This window comes from Archocentrus centrarchus, chromosome 19 (assembly GCF_007364275.1).
Source record: "Archocentrus centrarchus isolate MPI-CPG fArcCen1 chromosome 19, fArcCen1, whole genome shotgun sequence".
NCBI classification, from domain to species: domain Eukaryota; kingdom Metazoa; phylum Chordata; class Actinopteri; order Cichliformes; family Cichlidae; genus Archocentrus; species Archocentrus centrarchus.
In genome coordinates this window covers 5,345,633-5,364,018 of record NC_044364.1, presented here as the reverse complement: position 1 = coordinate 5,364,018, position 18,386 = coordinate 5,345,633, and the positions used below count along the sequence as shown (strand labels likewise).

At 42.1% G+C, this 18,386-nt stretch overlaps 2 protein-coding genes across 3 annotated transcripts; both read left to right on the top strand.

Moving 5' to 3' along the window:
- The first annotated feature begins 189 nt into the window (after window positions 1-189).
- Window positions 190-7,173, top strand: rangap1b (Ran GTPase activating protein 1b). Of its 2 annotated transcripts, none has more exons than XM_030754936.1 (16): window positions 190-272; window positions 634-752; window positions 865-992; window positions 1,297-1,356; window positions 1,534-1,713; window positions 2,301-2,435; window positions 3,189-3,347; window positions 3,432-3,545; window positions 3,637-3,736; window positions 3,900-3,984; window positions 4,078-4,252; window positions 4,426-4,509; window positions 4,648-4,750; window positions 5,410-5,498; window positions 6,363-6,484; window positions 6,596-7,173. In XM_030754936.1, the coding sequence occupies exons 2-16, from the start codon at window positions 641-643 to the stop codon at window positions 6,678-6,680; spliced, it is 1,731 nt and encodes a 576-aa protein (XP_030610796.1). In that variant the 5' UTR covers window positions 190-272; window positions 634-640; the 3' UTR covers window positions 6,681-7,173. The 2 variants fall into 2 exon arrangements, with proteins under 2 accessions (XP_030610796.1, XP_030610797.1); XM_030754937.1 differs by having other exon boundaries at window positions 210-490.
- A 1,849-nt stretch (window positions 7,174-9,022) lies between these two features.
- Window positions 9,023-17,939, top strand: chadlb (chondroadherin-like b). The gene is made up of 11 exons (XM_030755453.1): window positions 9,023-9,092; window positions 10,897-11,064; window positions 11,824-12,018; window positions 12,228-12,383; window positions 12,509-12,654; window positions 14,011-14,292; window positions 14,386-14,602; window positions 15,320-15,593; window positions 15,685-16,097; window positions 16,180-16,346; window positions 16,597-17,939. Exons 2-11 carry the CDS (start codon window positions 10,897-10,899, stop codon window positions 16,904-16,906), a joined length of 2,328 nt encoding a protein of 775 aa, XP_030611313.1. The 5' UTR covers window positions 9,023-9,092; the 3' UTR covers window positions 16,907-17,939.
- Window positions 17,940-18,386: the final 447 nt, after the last annotated feature.

The following is an 18,386-nucleotide window of genomic DNA, read 5'->3' as shown; positions in this document are numbered from 1 at the left end:
GAGTTGTTCCGGAGTCCGGTATGAGGAGAGAGAAACATAATTGAAATCTCCTGATATCTTCAGTGTCTTAAAGACAGAGAAGGAAAACACTCAAAGCTCGGTGTAAGAAGGCGAAGGTCAGGAGCAAACAGCAGATGGCGATAGTTCTCGGACGCTGACTAAATCAACGAAGAAGAAACCCGGGCTGGACGTCACATTATTGAGCGGCCGGCGCGCTTTGCGGAAGGACCGGCGTGTGGGCACTTCATTTCCCCGGAAAGTTTAGTTTTGTGGTAAGGTTCTGTTGTATGGACCGTCGTCTGCTTTCTAAACACAGGTGTGCGTCTCACAGACACGAGAATCCCGCTCAAACAGACGGAGTAAACGCTCAGTGTTATTAAGCTCTGCCAGCGTTTTCTTGTTACGCACTTCTACTTGTTAGCGTAGGTAAAGCTAAGTAGCTAACTTGGTTGTTGATAGTTTTCCCCCCTGTTTTGACATTAAAAATAAGGTAAATGTTCCTCTTTTTTTAGCTCTTACTGAACATTGTTTTGGCCGGTTTCTGTCCACGCCTGTATTTAATCATATTTATGTTGCTGATTAAGCTTATAAAATGTGGCCCTTCTCCCTTTTGTCTAATTTGTGACTGGCTAGAGTCACTATGGCTTCAGATGACATTGCTCAGCTGGCTGATGCTCTCTCCAAGACCCATGTTGGTGATGGAGAGTTAAGCTATAAAGGCCTTGGACTGAAGCTTGACAACGCAGAATCAGGTGAGAAGGTTCAGCTCTTCCCCCGCCCCGGTATTCACGCCTGTGTGGTGTAGACATGAGAGGGCGATCCTTGTTTTCATCTTAAACCTGACAGCGTGATCTGTGCTTTCAGTGGAGCAGCTGGCCCTCGACATCAAGCAGCACCAGGGTCTGAGGGCGCTATGCCTCGAAGGAAACACTCTGGGAGTGGAGGCAGCCCAAGCCATTGCCAAGGCACTGGAGAGCAAAGACATGCTTCAGGTGCTTTTTTAGTTCATCATTTCCATTCGGAGGAAAGCATGATTTATCATCGGGTTTTAATTTTTAGTAACATTTTTCAGTTGGCTAATATTTCAAGTACATAACTGCCATAATTCCAGCTTAAATATACAATAAAGTGTTAACAAGAAACTGAAAGGGCTTTGTTCCAAGAAATGCAATGTGTGTAAGAAGCATTAATATTTGGGGTTATCTGCCTGTTCTTACAGCAATGAAGCCATGCCACTCCCCTGCAGTATGATGCTGTTTTCATTCTGTTAATGTCGTCTTTTTTTTTGTCTTTTAGAGATGTTACTGGAGTGACATGTTCACTGGAAGACTGCGCTCTGAAATCCCACCAGCCCTGGTGAGAATTACAGCTGCTGAGTTACACTTCTAGTTAAAGGAAGAGTCCATTCCTGCATACTCTTGTACTGTTAAATATCTCATCAGTTTGCTGAGTATTTCCTTGTATTTAGTACGTCTTTATACACCCATAATCTCATGTGCTTTACATTCTTGCCTGTTTCTGTGCCGTCATCAGAGGTCCATGGGCAGTGCAATAATGAGTGCGGGGGCCAGGCTGACTGAGTTGGACCTCAGTGATAATGCCTTTGGGCCAGACGGTGTCAAAGGAATCGAGCAGCTACTTAAGAGCCCCTCCTGCCATACCTTGAGAGAGCTAAGGCTCAACAATTGTGGTATGGGGATTGGTGGAGGAAAGGTGAGCTCTCAAAAAACTACAGTTAGATCCATAGATTGTTGGACAAAGACATACTTTTTTTAGTTTTGCCTCTTTACATCCCCACAAAGCATTTTAAATTTAAATGATCAAGATTTGATTGAAGTGCGGACTTTCATCTTTTATTCAAGGGGTTTAACAGAAATTGAGCAGAGACTACAGCCCTGTACCCTTCACCATTCGTCCTATCTATCAGCAGTCCCATCATCAATAAACACTAGTGACCCAGCTGGTCAGTCAATTGCCCAAAACTGATATTGGATAATTGACCAACAAGCAGGCCTCTGAAAATGGGGGATTGTGTATAAAAATGAGTAATTCCTAAACAGTTAATGCAAAACTTTTGGTAAAACCTTTAGAAGTAAAAGTGAAAATCTGCACTTCAAACACACCCGGATTGTTTGATTTGGAATCCATTGTGGTTGTTTACAGAGCAACAACTACAAAAATTGTGATTTTTTTTTTTTTTTTTTTTGACCAACAAATTATGGATAAAACTGCAGGCTCCTACACATGTTTCTCATATTGCTGCATTGTGGTTCAAACAGTGGCCATGTTTGTATGTTTAGATCTTGGCTGAAGCCCTGATTGAGTGCCACAGACAGTCATCAGCTCTTGGAGCTCCACTCAGATTGAGAGTGTTCGTGGCAGGGAGGAACCGCTTGGAAAATGAAGGAGCTACCGCCTTGGCCAAGGCCTTTAAGGTATGAAAAACTCATGTCCAAAGGAACTGACCTTTCCTGAAATCATTGTCGTGATTAGCCTCCTGTTCATTTCAGTGCATTGGGGGGATGACTGATTACTCTGAACCTGTGGTGGTAGTGGGTTTGTGCATGTATGGGTACAAAAGAAAGCACACCATTTTCTTAAATTATTAAATAATACAGTAAATGCTTTGTAACAGCAACATAAAAATAATCAACTGCTTCTTTAGTTTTAGTTTAGTTTTTGATCTCTTGTTTGTCCGACAGACACCCAGTTCTTGTTCTGTGAATTCTCTGTGAGCATAGTGGATAGGCACATGAATCAGTTCTCCGGCTGCCTGAAGTTCTAGTTGGACCTTTCAGTGGAGCCTGTCCGACCATGACTCGAGAATTTCTGGAGCCATAGTTAAATTATATCGAGGAGTGCCGCAAAAGCTATCGGGTCAGCCACCAACATGAGAAGGGGCTCGGTTAGCTACTTAGCAGTCACTTAACTTTAAAATAGGAGTAACTGTTCACTAGTAAATTTATTCTGCAAAATGAGTAATGCTAAAATAAGTCACAAAATACTAAATATACCTGTACAACCCACCCAACTACATCAGTACATCAGAATATTAGAGAGTTCAGCTTTCTCAGTTTCATATTACTGTAAATATATCTTGGTGGATTTAATATTATTGACTGTTGATTTTGGGGGGAAAGAAGACATTTATGTTTAATGATGCACTTTCTTTCTCTCTTTCATGTCAGCTGATGGGCAGCCTTGAAGAGATTCACGTGCCCCAGAATGGAATAAACTACAAAGGTGTGATGGCATTAGCTTCAGCCATGCAACATAACCCAGAACTTCGAGTCCTCAACCTCAATGACAACACTTTCACCAAGAAGGGAACGCTGGCAATGGCACAGGTGAGGTCTATATATTTTCAGAAGCAGAGAGGATCTTTATTCACTGTGTTTGAACCTATTACCCCTGTCCCTTTGGCCTTGTAGGCTCTGAGGCACCTCAGGAACATCCAGGTGATCAACTTTGGTGACTGTCTGGTCCGTTCTGAGGGAGCTATCGCCCTCGCTGCAGTCCTGAGAGAAGGTCTACCGATCCTCAAGGCAAGTGTATGATCACGGGGGCTCTGTGTCCTTTTGTTTTTTTCCAACAGCAGCCTATCTTATCGTGCTCTCTTATGCAACTTTTCTTCAGGAGCTCAATCTGTCATTTGGTGAGATCACTGAAGCAGCAGCACTAGTGGTGGCTCAGGCTGTCACAGACAAACCTCACATGGAGAAAGTGGATCTGAACGGTATGCACACTGACTGTGAAATGGATCTTTGTCTTCTTTTTTTTTTTTTTTTTTGAAAGAACGTCCAGGGTGACTTTAAAAATCCTGCAGAAATGTAAAAAAAAAAAAAAAAGCATTTATTGTTTGCAGAGTTTGAAAGTTGTTTTGTCTGTGACTGTAACAGGTAACTGTCTGGGAGAGGAGGGCTGTGAGGCTTTGAAAGAAGCTATGGAGAACATGAATAAAGGAGACATGCTGGCATCACTCAGGTAATGCATGTTTTTGCAGCATTAAGAAATCCATAAAATTGTTTTTGGTGTTTAACTGCAGAAACATGCAAATGATTTAAAACTTTGCCACAGTGATGATGAGGGAGAACCTGATGACGAGGATGAGGAAGATGACAGTGGAGATGATGATGATGATGATGATGATGTTAGTGACGACTATAATGAAGAGAATGAGGAGTATAGTGAAATTACAAAGGAAAATGGAATAACAACAAATGGAGACAGTCCTGTATCACCTGACAGCCCAGTAAGATGAAGATTTTCTAAATTTTCTAGATTTTTCTTTAATGTAACTGTTGATTTGTTTTGAACATTTGTTGTTAAATAACTTGTTTGTTATACACGCAGCTCCCAATTACATTGCACAAACTAGAAAAAACCCACAAGATTTCTCAGCAGTGTCCTTGTGTTCGTCCACAGGCAGAGATCACTTCTTTCCTCAGCTGCCCCTCTGCGGAAAAACTTCTCCAGCTTGGAGAGATGAGGACAAACCTTCAGCAAGAGGTTAAAAGTTTTTAAATAGTAAACAAAGTGTGTGAAGTATGTTTGTTTTGCTTATTAAACAGAGCCAGATTTTTTTTTTTTTTTTAAAGTGTGGTGGATTGGGCTTAACCCGTTGAGATTCTTCTCTCTTCTCACCAGGTTGATGCATCTGAGCCACACAAAGCGGCTGAGCTCCTTTTGAAAATTGCCTCCTTGTACAGTGATGATCCTGAGACCAAGACTGCTGTTCTAGATACTATTGGTGAATAAGTCACACTTATACTGGACCCATTCTGCTCCTTTTTCCTTTTTCTATTCTTTGACTTTGGCCTCGGTGCAGCCTCTCAGTTCATGTGAAACAAGCTCTTCCTCTTTTAAACCAGCTTTTATCTGATTGGCTGCCCCTCACAAACAAGGGTTGAACAGCAGGTGGGTGGGGCTTCTCTGCTCACAGCTAGAGCTGTGTGTCTGAGATAATGGATGTCAACCTTCACTGATGGCATAAAGAGCCAAGAGTAGAAAAACTGTCTGAAGCCTCCTCACCTGCACAGATGCTGTCCTCATTATTAGAAACTTTGGCCATCTTTAATTATGAGCAGGCACCATTGTAACAGTGTATATGATACTGCTTAATAAGGAAAAGCAAAGTAGGTCCCCTTTCACGTTTTACAGTCAAACATCAATACAGCACAACACACCTTTATAAGTCTTCAGCATACAGAGATTCCTCATATATAACTCCACTGAGTGGGTTGTTTATTAGTGAGGAGACCAACATGTAGTTTTCCTGTTGTGTTGTCTTCTTTTGCATGTTCAAAACTGCTGAGACATTTCATTCTTTGAGTCCTGAGTGAACTCTTTGGTAGCAGAGTTACCTTGCCACTGCCTCACTTAGATGTAATGTATCACTGTGCGTCACAGATGCGGTGTTGAAGAAGCTCCTCTGTGGCTCAACCCTCCAGTCATACTGCTTCCTGTCCACGCTGCTGGTCATGATGGGACTACTGAAGGTAACGCTCCACTGTAGCACTTCCTAGCCTGCCTCAAGACAGTAGGTAGCAATCAGGGGCGGAGTGATATAGCCTCAAAATTATATCACAATATTTCAAGGAAATTTTTGATGATATTTCTGAAGATATAGAATATATATTGATATACAATCATGCCATTTAGATTCATTAAATTCAAGGTCAGAGTAAGAATATGTAAAACTGATTTAGAGGTGAACTGTCTCTTTTAAACTCTGTTTATTAGTGTCATTGAGTGTAATGTGTGGCTACAGGGTTTTATTGAAACATTTTGTCACTACAGGTTTGCACATAATGTTACAATATTATGTGTCGTGGTAGCGGTGTCATCTGGTCAATATCACACTGAACTTGGCTGAAATTCTCCTGATTGGGGAGAAATAAACACTATTAAAGAATATGATGCACCTTGTATATGAGAAGCTGTAAACATCGTATCAGTCATCTGCCTGCAAAACTGTAGTTTCTACAGGCCTCCAAATCTGCTGTCCGAGAACAGACATTTAAATATTTTAGGGACTTGGAGGATCCATCATTCTGTGTTAACTCAGGCTATGCTCCTCAGAGTCCATATTCACAGAACCATAGTATCAGACATTTACCCTAAAGAGTCTGAAGGATCTAACTGAAGGGGAATTTGAATCAACAAAAAAAAAATGCTAGAAAATCTAAAACCATCCCGACCATTAATTTATATTTTATTGTATAAATTTCCTATTAAGTGCATGTTTTCAGCTAAATCTGCTATGATCAGGTGGAAAGCTGTTTTTAAATGTGATGAATTGAGAAGTGACACTTTTTATTTACTGTGGATCTTTTTACTATTATTATTATTATTATTTCCAGGGAGAGGGAAAAATCAAAGGGACATTGCTGGTCCCAGGTCAGCTGTTATGTCTGGAACATGCTGTCCAGCAGGAATACTTCCCGAAGCACCACGCCTCGCTGCTTTACATCTTCCTGTCCAAGTAGGGCAATCTTTTATCAACACAACACAACATCTTATTCCTATTGAAATGTAAATGTTGACCTGTTGCATGAACGGGACAGCAGCCTCACACCATTTTGTGACTCTTCAGGAACGGTGGAGGTCTGAAGTCGTGCGGCAGTGCCAGAGAGAGGCTGAGCTCTGCTTTGGAGAGGAGGTGCCACGATCAGCACTGATCTCATGAATCAGCCAGTACCGGCTCAAGGGCGCACTCCGCACTCACATTCGGTTTTTCACCTTTGAATCTAGCAGGGATGATTGTTACTCAAAGGACAAGTCCAACCACTGATATCTGCTCTTGATATTTTATGAAGGTTTCACAGAGTCTGTCCAAGAATGTCTTAATTTTTATTTTTCTACTTTTGCTTATGACTTATATTTTTATAGAAAATAGATACAAATTATGGGAAAAAAAACAAGATGTATCAATTAGACAAGTTTAATGTGTTTAAAATAAACTGACTGTAACCTGAAGTGGAGCAAATATAAAACATGTCTACATTTCTTAATACATAGACTTAAAATTTACAAATAAATCATGACGCAGAACAGAATCGATTTCCGACAAGTCTCCTTATATATCTGTGGAAATGTCTGGATTAACATAAAATGGGCATTTGGAAATCTGTAGAATAAATCCTGCCAATATGGCAGACATTGGTACAACTACTGATTTTACTTTTTTCTGTGAAAACTTAGTTCAGGCGTGCTCAGAGAGAAATTGTGATTATTTTAATCTGTAAGTCCAAATAAAGAAAGATGTGGAAAATTCTTTGTTAAAGGGAAAGAAAACCAACTTTAGGGACAGTCTGTTTATTCAGTCGTCATTGTGCTGCTTATAGGGTCCAATCTGTACTGCAGGATCACAACGATCAGGGACCAGAATCACTTTTTTTTTGCCGTTACTTATGACTTTATGCTGCACAACTTCCTGTGTATTACCTCATATAGCTCTCTGTGTGTGTTGGTGGTGTGATGAGAATGGAATATAGCATTTAGATAATCTACTTGATAACATCAAACAATAAGAACTGCATTAATTCATTCAGGATAATGTTGGCTTACCTGATTATTAATTTGTACTGAATGCTCTGTCTTAAATATAATTGGTTTAACAAAGCTGTGTCCTTGGGTGTTTGTGTCTGAGTGTTTTCATGTTTTTGCTTTGGTACAAATGAAGATAACAGGTGCACTGGAGAGGCAAGAAGACAACCCCCCCAAAAGGGAATGGTTTTGGAGGTGGTGGCTAAAGACCGTTTTCTCCTGCCCCCCCCCCCCCCCCCCCCCCCCAAACTCATTTTGCTAGTGTTCTTGTCGCTACTGGTAGCTTGAGACTGTTCCTGCTTCCTGTTCAGATGGCACAGATAGTCCAACTCCTCCAGGACAAGAAGGTTTGCTGTCTTACCTGAAACAAACTCAAGTGTGGAGAAACCAGGACACGTGCTGTTACACAGGGAGGCAGAGCCGTAGAAGGGCATAAAACCAGCAGCAGGAATACTGCCAGAACCCTAGAAAATAACCTCTGGGTTGGAAACAGGCTACTCGTGCATTTTTCCAATCCAACCCTGCCCAGAGAACATATTTTAAGGGGAAACGCATTTTGGCACAACCCCGGCACTTCCACCCTTGGTGCCGTTCTCTTCAAAGGTGACAGCAGGTTCAAACTGACCACAAGATATAAGTGAAAAGAGTCCAGAGATGCTGCAGTGAATGCTGCTTGCAGCATCACCCCGCACAACTGATTTGGCAGTGGGTCAATGATGGGCTGGGGAGGCCTATCCTTAGAGGGTCACACAGACCTCCACTTGGTATCCGGACTGTTTTAAGGTACCAGGATGAAATTGTCAGACCATATGCTGGTGCCGGCCATTTTTTTTTTTTTAGGCAGTTCCTGGAAGACAAAGGCATTAAAATCAGTGACTCACCCTCACCTGAATCCAATTGAGAACCTCTGGGATTGCTAGATTTAACACCACCAACTTATATAGACTGTCCTGGAGCTCACTAATGCTCTGCTCCAGGCTTGGGTTGAGATGCCCCCTGGACAATATCCACTGTTTCATCAGAAGCATTCCCAGATAATGTCTCATGTTACCAGTACTGACAAGAAAACTAGCAAAAAAGCAAAACCAGAGAAAAATCAGGTTTCAGGAGAGAACAATGGTCTGTGGCCACCACCTGCAAAACCACCAACGTAGGGGGAAATGATTCATAATGGTTTATGTTATATTCCTGATGTTTAACTGACTTGGTGCTATACTGTGCTGATAGAGTGCATATATATATATATATATATATATATATATATCCTGTTTATTTCTTAGTACTGTATAAGAAAATTACAGTCTTTAGTGTTGGCAGTTAGGTGAAAACACCTCACGTTGTTAGAGGACTTGGTCAACCCAGACGCTGGGGCGCAGCGAGCAGACTGCAGCAGTGGGAGGTGGAGGCGGAGTTGTTGGTAGGCAAGAAGCAGTCGTGAAAGAAGAGGATAAACGGAGTTTGTTTTGGATGGGGGACAACCGGGGGAAGAGCGGCGGAGAGAGTGCGCGGCCAGTCACGATCTGCAGCTGGACAGAACCGCCACGGTGAGTTTGCGCGTAAAAAGGATTGATGTAATATATTTAATAGTAATATTTTATTTAGATTTAAAAGTATTACATTTACTCCAGCGACTCTAATGTTCGATGAACATCTGAACAGACCGGAGAATGAAAGTTTACTACCCGACGCTCGGTTATTCAGTCCTGCGGACACGCTTTATTTTATTTTACGCATTTTGTTTTGCGTCAAAATAAAAATGTTTTTTTCAATAACAAACCTCTATTTTTTTTTTTTTTGTAATAAGTACTTGAATTGAAAAAATGCAAGCAGATTTTTACCTGAATCATATTCAGGTTTTTTGTAGTGATCATAGTTTGGGCCTCCTGCCCAGAGAACACATATTTTAAGGGGAAACGCTTTTTGGCACAACCCCGGCAGAGAAAGACACTGTGCGCCTTTGTGCGCGGCCGGTGCGGCTGCTTCCACACGGTTTGGTCTGTTGATCCCCAGGGGGACGAGGACAAACAGCCCGAACGGAGGAAATTCCTCCGTCTCTAGTTTCTTGGGTCCTTTCTGTGCAGGAAGTTGCTGAAAGAAAATATGGTATCCTGATAAATATGAGTATTTTATTCTTCTCACACGTGTAGTCAGCTTCGTTTCCCCGCTGCTTTAGATCACACCGAACAGGAAGAGTTTTAATTAGTTTAATTTAGAAGGAAGAGTTTGAATCAATGGAAAGGTAAGATTTCACATATCTTTTAATATTTTTGCACCAACCTTATCATCGCTGTTGCGTTCAAGTGTGCATAACAAATGAGTTGATGAATTTGACTTTTGTGTTATGCAGTCATTGGTCGGTCAGTTTAAACAGAACGGTTTAGTCATGGCACCACTGCACGTGTCAACATTTCCAGAGTCCAAATTGTCGAGTGTGGGGCTGTGAAGCGTTTCATGTCCATTCCTGAGGATCAGCACTGTTGATCCAACATGGGAATGTGGTTTTAAGGCATTCCAGTAAAGACTATGGCAGACCAATCTGACCAAATATCATTAATCCCCAAAAAGTGCAGAAGGATGGAGACTTTTTCTGATTAACTTAAGCTTTGGAAAGGAAAAATAAATGAATGTGACAAGCACACACCCTTTTCTCATAGTGTTTGAAGTCAATGATAATGCAAGAGCCTCATTAGACATTAAGGTGCAGAGCTTGTAGGGGTTTAGATGTAAAACATCCCTTTGAGAGTGACAGTCCTTTTCATTCTACTGTACTTACAGCTTTCAATCTTTTTGCAGGCCGAGATAATTCCTCTTCATTTAAAGATACGCAGTTACAATTACATGTCTTGCATCTATAATACTTAAGTACAAAATTGTCAATGAAATGTGCTTAAGGCAGCAAATGTAAAAATACTTCAGCCCCTGATAATTGGAGTGGTTTGAACAGCAGCACAGAATGCAAATAATTATGTAAAGTATCTCAAAACTGTACTTAAGCTCTCTTAAACAGATCCAGAGTGTGTTCAGTGTCCTTTACTATTACTCCAGCTTCTCTCTTGTAATGACGTCCCCTTTAACAAGCCCCACCCCCTTTTATGTCATTATTTCTATAACTGGAAGTTTGTAAAACCACTATTTGAAAGTTGAGTAGTTTCCCCAAGTTGGGCGTGTTTACTTCAGACAGCTGACATGAAGGTCTAACAAGCTTTTTGAAAACAAGCTGTACACATGAATAAATAATTATGTAACTGATCTATTATTTCTCTGCATGGACCTTAAACATTTAACATTACAATTTGACATATTAAGTGGCTTGACTAGAAGAGTGACTGAGTGCTGTTTTCCCTTTAGATGCACCTTCTTGATTCCTTTTGGATTCAGCTGCTCCGTCTGCTGCTCCTCTGCATCCCTGCGGTGCACACAGCAAAATGCCCACAGGAGTGCATCTGTGACCAGATCCAGCTCACTGTGACCTGTGTCAACAAGAACCTGACCCAAGTTCCTCCCACTATTGATGAGGTATCTATAAAGATATACACTTACTGGCCATTTTGTTAGGTACACCTTGCTACTACCAGGTTGGACCCCCTTTTACCGTGAGAACCACCTTAATTCCTGATGGTATAGATTCAAGGATGTATCCATGCTTACATGTGTTTATGCCAAATTCTGGCCCTACCATCTGAATGTCGCAGTAGAAATCGAGAGTCAGACCAGGCAATGCTTTTACACCTTCTATTGTCCAATTTTCATGAGCTTGTGTGAAACTGTAGCCTCACTTTCCTGTTCTTAGTTACAGGAGTCGGTGTGGTCTTCTGCTACTTCAAGGTTTGACGTGCTGTGTTCAGAGATGCTCTCGTGCCCACCTTGGTTGTAACGAGTGGTTATATTTTTGCCTTCCTATCAGCTCAAAGCAGTCTGGCCATCCTCCTGTGACCTCTGACAGCACAGTATTTTCACCCAACTGCTGCTCACTGGATATTTTCTCTTTTTCAGGCCATCCCAGAGATGGTTATACAGTTAAATTTCAATTGATCAGAAGTTTCTGAAATGCTCAGAGATATTAATACACATACTCAAAGTCACTAAAATCACTTTCCCCATTGTTATTGCTCGGTTTGAACTTCAGCAGGTCATCCTGACCATGTCTCCATGCCTAAAAGCAATGAGCTGCTGCCATGTGATTGGCTGATTAGATATTTGCATTAACAAGCAGTTGAACAGGTGACCATTTTAAGCCACATACAAATTGTAATATGTAATCTCTTTTCCTTATAGATCACAGTGAAATTGGATCTTCGTGGTAATGACATCCAAGAACTTCCCACCGGGGCTTTCAAACACACTCCCTACCTGACTCACCTGTCACTGCAGCGCTGTAATATCCACAAGGTGAAGGAGGGGGCCTTCCGCAGCCTCGGTCGCCTGGTCTTCCTCAACCTGGCCAACAACAATATTGAGATCCTCTACCAGGTATTCACAAACTTAAACTGTATAAATCCCATTTTCTTTAAACCCGAAAGAGTTATTTAATTGTTATTTATTCATTTGCGTTTTAATGTACAGCACTTTGTGTCAGCTGTGGTTGTTTTAAAGTGCTTTATAAATAAAGATGGTATGGTATTATCATCTTTAGTGCAGCAGAGTACAATTTTGTCCTTGTGTGTGTTTTGTGATTCTAGGAGTCATTTGATGGTTTGTCTTCGCTAAAGCAGCTCATGATCGACCGCAATCGTGTGGAAGAGATCCAGCCTGGAGCGTTCTCACAGCTGGGCTTCCTCAACATGCTCTCCCTCACACACAACCACCTGGTCTACATCCCTAATATGGCATTCCAGGTAGCCACACTAAACCATCTGCTTGAAATACTGCAAAATGGAAAACAGTAATCAGTTTAAAGGGATGTAGAAACGTGTCCTGTTGTTGGAGCCTTAAATAAAATGCCAACTCCCTCTGCTTTCAGGGTCTGCAGAACATCAAGTGGCTTCGTCTTAGTCACAACTTTCTGAACTACCTGGACATCGAAGCCTTTGCCGGTCTGTTCACGTTAACCCGCCTCAGCTTGGACCACAACGAGTTGCAGTTCTTCCCCACTGAGACCATGACCAGGTAAGGCCACTAAGGTATGAAGTGAGAGGCTAAACAGGAATCTCACACTGACTGCAAATCTACACAGAAACTAAATTATGACAGTTTCTTGAGATAATTACATTTAAAACTTTAAAGAAAAATTGAAACTGGGCCTTTACTTAACTGCAAAGTACAGCCCTTTGGGTCTTTTCCACACACTACTGGTTCTTAAACCTTTTCTGACAAGCCCCATTTCAGAAGCTGAAAAAATTTCATACCCCTCAAATTTTTTTTTTAATGATTGATTAACATAAAACAGATCCAGGTTGTATCTCACTGTGAAAAAAAAGGTCATCAGAATAGCATCGTCAAAGACAAAGACGTGACATCGCGGTTCAACCTCACCAAAGTGGTGATTACTTTGGTAACCGCCAAGATTTCAGGCTGTTGCTTTGTTTAAACTGAATGCGATAATCAATAGTTTGAACTGATTGAAAACGTAGGGTGTTGCACGCTTACACAGTAGTAAGCTGTGAGTCACACCTTAAAGCAGTGATTCCCAACCTTCTTCATCCATTGTACCCCCACAGTCTTGTCAGATTCAATAAAGCCATTTCCACCACTCTTCAAAACATTTCTTGCTCATATGAGTTCAAATTAACTCCCATTTCTCAATTTTTTTTTGTTAGCTGTTTCAGTTGTATATAACAACTAACTTACTAGTTTGAAATAGTAAGCTAATAATTATGAACCTTTAGAGGATCTTCAGGGAATGTTTCGGAAATGTTCTCCAAATTGTGTCCACCGGGGAAACTTTAGGGAATGTTCCCTGAAGATTACCGTTTGTTGGGTTTAAGCTGCAGCTCAGTTTAACAGCTAATCCATTCACTGGCATTTGCTAACAATTTCAACTGTTTATCTATTCTTTTCTTGCTGTTCTGTTAATTGTCATATTTATAAGATATTGCTCCTCCATACCAGTGGCTAATAATGTTATTAGTTATCTTTACTATTTATTTACTTTCTGAACATTATTTATAGCATTTTTGGAGCGAAGTAGAGAGTCTCCCCCTGCCGGTCATTACAAAGAATGCAGATTTAAGGTTGTTGTTCTATTGTCTTTACCAGCTGTTTCCTCCTTCACTTTAGTCCGCACCATAAGTTCTATTAGGTTGGTTGATATTGTAATTTTTTTTTTTTTTTTTTTTAGACTGTCCTATTTCTGCTGTAGAAAATCCTTAGGTTGTCAAAGAAGAAAAAAACTGTATAATATAAATGAGTAGAAAGAACAAAACTCAGAAACCCAATCATTTTTTATTTTAGGATAATGGACAGACAATATTTTGTTAAACTCAGATGCCTGGTGTCTCCACCCTTCTCACTTTCTGCATCCAGACTACCAGAGGTGACCCGTCTCGATCTGAGCTACAACCCCATGACATACCTGGGAGAGGAGGCGGTGTCCATGCCCAAGCTGACCCACCTCTTCATGGACCACATGTCCCTGCAGGACCTGGTGAACACAGCTGTATCAAATTCCCCCAGCCTCATGCACCTGGACATCAGCCATAACCAGCTGCGTGTCATCCAGCCCTTCGCTGAAGGGTCTCCCAAGCTGGCCCGCCTTAACCTGGCCGGGAACCCCATCCTCTGCAACTGTTATCTGCGTCCACTCAGGTGGGCTTTTGTGGGTCATGCAATGACAGCTTCAGGAAACCCCAGGAAAGTAATCGCCACTTTGGTCTTATTTTCTTTTTTACTACTCTGCAGAGAGTGGGCTATCCATAACAAAGTGAAGCTGATAGGGACTTGTGGAGGACCGGCCCATCTTTCAGGTGAGAGCCTGGATGCTGTCTACCCTCCAGAGCTGAGATGCCAGAGTCAGGAAGCCATGCTAAAGGCAGAGTTTGAGGAAGCTACCAGGATCACACAACCACCTACCGAAGAACCAAACAAAGTCAAGTGTCCGGCCAACTGTGTCTGTGAGGTGAGTGGGTCATATAAGGTGGACTTTTCCACTGGGAAAAAAAATATTTATGTCTGTTTATACCTTATTTAATGCCTTCCATATTTCCCAAACTGCCTTTAACCTCTTTACTTGCTCTTGCCAGTGATAGTGGGGTATGATGGAACACCTTAAGGATGAGATTAGAAAACCAATGCCACCCTTGAGTCTGTAAAAACAGCAGTTGATTTTTCTTATTTCCCAATTCAAAGTTTTTAATCCACCGGAAGCTCACTGATTTAAAAAAAGAATTTCCTGTACTTTTGTGACCACTGTGAGGGTGAGAGATACATGTTACAAATGTAGAGATGCTGGATGAGAAGCTTTAGATATAGAGAAAAACATCAAACGTTGCTCTACCTGCCCATTTTTCCCTCTTAATGGTAATTTGTGCAGTTGCGTTGAAGTTGGCCGCTAGTGTTGTTCTCCACATTCCCACTGAGTTCCTGATGAAGGCTCTTAGGGTCCTGTTGATCTTGTACAGTTCTTGGCATTCCAGGATCCATTGAGTCATAGGATTTCTTGTGATCAAACCGGTGCACAGGTTGGTCAGTCTGGTCTTACAGTTGAAATTTGAAAAATAATGCATCTCATGTGGCTGTCCCCTGGGGCCACCACAGGAGGGGGAAGTGCAGGATTGAAGTGTTAGTGTTCTTGTCTAATTTGAGTCCTGCATTTCCATTAACTATCCGTCTGCAGGCGGAGACACACCACTCGTCGTGTGAGAACCGTGGTCACACTAAAGTGCCTCACGGTTTCTCTCCCAACACACGTCTTCTGGACTTGCGCGGCAACCACTTCCACTACATTCCCAGCAACAGCTTCCCCGGTGTCACACAGGTCGTGTCCTTGCACCTGCAGCGCTGCAAAATTGTGGAGGTGGAGGGAGGAGCTTTCAGCGGGATGAAGGGACTGATATACCTGTACCTGTCTGAGAATGACCTCACATCCCTGAGCCCAGATGCCTTTAAAGGTCTTTCACAGGCAAAATTACATTTGTAGTGGGCATTCAAACAAGATCCAAACTGACCTTTGTTTTTGTTTGTTTTCATTTAAATCCACAGGTCTCCCTCAGCTGACTTACCTCCATCTGGAAAAGAACCGGTTCACCAGCTTCCCCAAAGGTGCCTTCAAACTGGTGCCCGGTCTGCTCGCGCTTCACCTGGAGAACAACTCCATCACCAAGCTGGAGCCAGGTATCATAACCGGGGCTGAGGGTTTGAGAGCTCTCTATCTCACCGAGAATGCCATTCAGCATGTGTCGCCCAGGGCTCTGGACCAGGCAAACAACCTTGATACACTCCACCTGGGAGGAAACAAGCTCAAGGAGGTGCCCACTGAGGCGTTGAGGAAGGCAGGGAATCTCAGAGACCTCAGGCTGTCCAGAAATGTAATTCGCTGGATCGGACCAAATGCTTTCAAACCTCTGGAGAGGTCATTGAAGGAGCTGTACCTCGATAACATGAGACTGGAGAAAGTGAGTGGGCTTTATAAACTCCATGCACCTTTTTATGAGTAATCTAGATCTTTTCAAACTGATGTGATCTCTCTCACTGTAGATGTCACAGAGTGCACTGGCAGGACTGGGTCCTGGGTTGAGGAGTCTTTTCTTGGAGGGCAACCAGCTAGAGGAGGTGCCTGACTTCCACCCACTCACTGCTTTGGAGGTCGTCAATCTCGCAGACAACCCTCTAATGTGTGACTGCCCCCTATTGCCACTACGCCTGTAAGACAGCTACGGGACAATAGTGTGTTAGATACAACAGTGGGAGTTTCTAATGTGTGAAAATGTTCCTCGGGTATGGATTTTATTAGTTATAGGAGAAATACCAGTTTACATCTCCAAAGATGCATCTTTATCTGTTAAGATTAGCCTTAAGGCCCACGTATTACACCCACTGGCTGTAATATATAAACCTAAATAAAGTAAAATAACTAACACTAGAAACTAATTTGGATCTTTCGTCTTCATCTAGGTGGATTGAGAAAGTCAACCTCAAGGTACGAGCCACCTGTGCCAATCCTCCTGAATTGAGGGGTCGAAAGGTGAAAGATGTCCACACGTTCAAGGCCTGCACTGGTGGAGAGAGTCTTCCCTCTGCCCCTGTTGTCACCCCAAAGCCGGCAAAGGCACCCAAGGCAACCAAACCCAAACCAATGCACCTCAACGGCCATCGGCGGGTCAAGATGCTCAAAGCCAAATCCAAAATTCACAAGACTCCAACCAAAAAACAGAGTGCAGCAAAGAAAGCCGCTAAAAGCACAAACAGACGCAGCGTGGCCTAAATCTGCTGTCTTTGGCGTTGCATCTGGGCTTCAAAACATCAGCAGAGAGCAACTCTGAACTGCAAAGGCTGAACTGTATTTCACAACAATTATTCTTGCTGCTTTATCAGTACAATGTTGAACAAGATCATAAAGACTTTGGAGAGTTGCATTAATTAGCTATATCTTGTTGCTCTTTTAAATTTTATCAGCTTAAAAGAGGTACTGTTAGGTCCACCTTTTTTTGTAGTTTTGCATCTGTACATCACCACAGTGGATTTTAAATCAATCAATTAAGAAATAATTGAAGCGCACACTTCTAGCTTTAATTAAAGGTGCTTATCTGTTTAGGAATTGCAGTCATTTTTAAACACAATCCCAATTTTCAGATGCTAAAATCTAGTTGGACAAATACCATTTTAAATATAAGGTTTTTAATAATTTCTATCAATAACAATACTTTGCGGTCTTTAACTGCCTAAAATCTAGAGCTCATGGACTTGGCTGGATTTGGCTGAATCTGACCAGAGAGTACAGCCCTGTACACTTAAGTCCATCCTGCTGCTTCTATCAGCAGTCACATCAATAAACACTAGTGACCTGGTCCCACTGTCAGCCATACATGTCCGTGCCATCACATTCCTCCACCATGTTTGACAGATGATGTGCTATGCATCAGATCATGAGTTGCTTTGCTCCTTCTCCATACTTTTCTCTTCTCAGCATTCTGGTACAAGCTAATCTTGTTTTCATCTGTCCAAATAATCATGTCAGAACTGCTCAATGGTCTCCTTCATTTGTATTGACATCTCTTTGAACCTCATGTTGAGAGTTTCAGTGAACAGCTACTAAATGCAAGTTTGACACTTGGAATTAATTCGGGATATTTCATCTACTTAAACTGTCATGACATAATGAGGGAACAGGACTCACCTGGCTTCCCAGTCAACTGTCCACTTAAATTTAAGTGTCTGTCACCTTTGGGATGAATTAGAGTGGAGACTGTGTTCTATCAGGTTGAGGTCAGGACTCTGTGCAGGTCAGTCAAGTTCTTCCAAACCAAACTGGCTCATCCATGTTTTTATGGAGCTCCTGTGTGCACTGGTGTGCAGTCATATTGGAACAGGAAGGGGCCATCCCCAAACTGTTCCCACAAAGTTGGGAGCATGACATTCTCCAAAAGGTCTTGGTATGCTGAAGCATTAAGAGTTTCTTTCACTGGAACTAAGGGGCCGAGCCCAACTCCTGAAAAACAACCCCACACCACCAAACTTTACACTTGGCACAATGCAGTTAGACAAGTACCGTTCTCCTGGCAACCACCAAACCTAGATTCATCCATCAGATTACCAGATGGAGACATGTGATTCATCAATCCAGAGAACACGTCTCCACTGCTCTAGAGTCCAGTGGCAGCGTGCTTTACACCACTGCACTCAATACTTTTCATTGAGCTTGGTGATGTAAGGCTTGGATGCAGGCTTGGATGCAGCTGCTCAGC

What these genes read in the sequence shown, in the direction of transcription:
- rangap1b (XM_030754936.1), top strand. Translation starts at nt 641, where the DNA reads ATGGCTTCAGATGACATTGCTCAGCTGGCTGATGCTCTCTCCAAGACC. An exon ending in AGAGCAAAGACATGCTTCAG is followed by an intron (nt 993 to 1,296) that starts GTGCTTTTTTAG and finishes TTTGTCTTTTAG; the next exon opens with AGATGTTACTGGAGTGACAT. An exon ending in TCATGATGGGACTACTGAAG is followed by an intron (nt 5,499 to 6,362) that starts GTAACGCTCCAC and finishes TATTATTTCCAG; the next exon opens with GGAGAGGGAAAAATCAAAGG.
- chadlb (XM_030755453.1), top strand. Translation starts at nt 10,897, where the DNA reads ATGCACCTTCTTGATTCCTTTTGGATTCAGCTGCTCCGTCTGCTGCTC. An exon ending in TTCCTCCCACTATTGATGAG is followed by an intron (nt 11,065 to 11,823) that starts GTATCTATAAAG and finishes TTTTCCTTATAG; the next exon opens with ATCACAGTGAAATTGGATCT. An exon ending in GAGCCCAGATGCCTTTAAAG is followed by an intron (nt 15,594 to 15,684) that starts GTCTTTCACAGG and finishes TTAAATCCACAG; the next exon opens with GTCTCCCTCAGCTGACTTAC.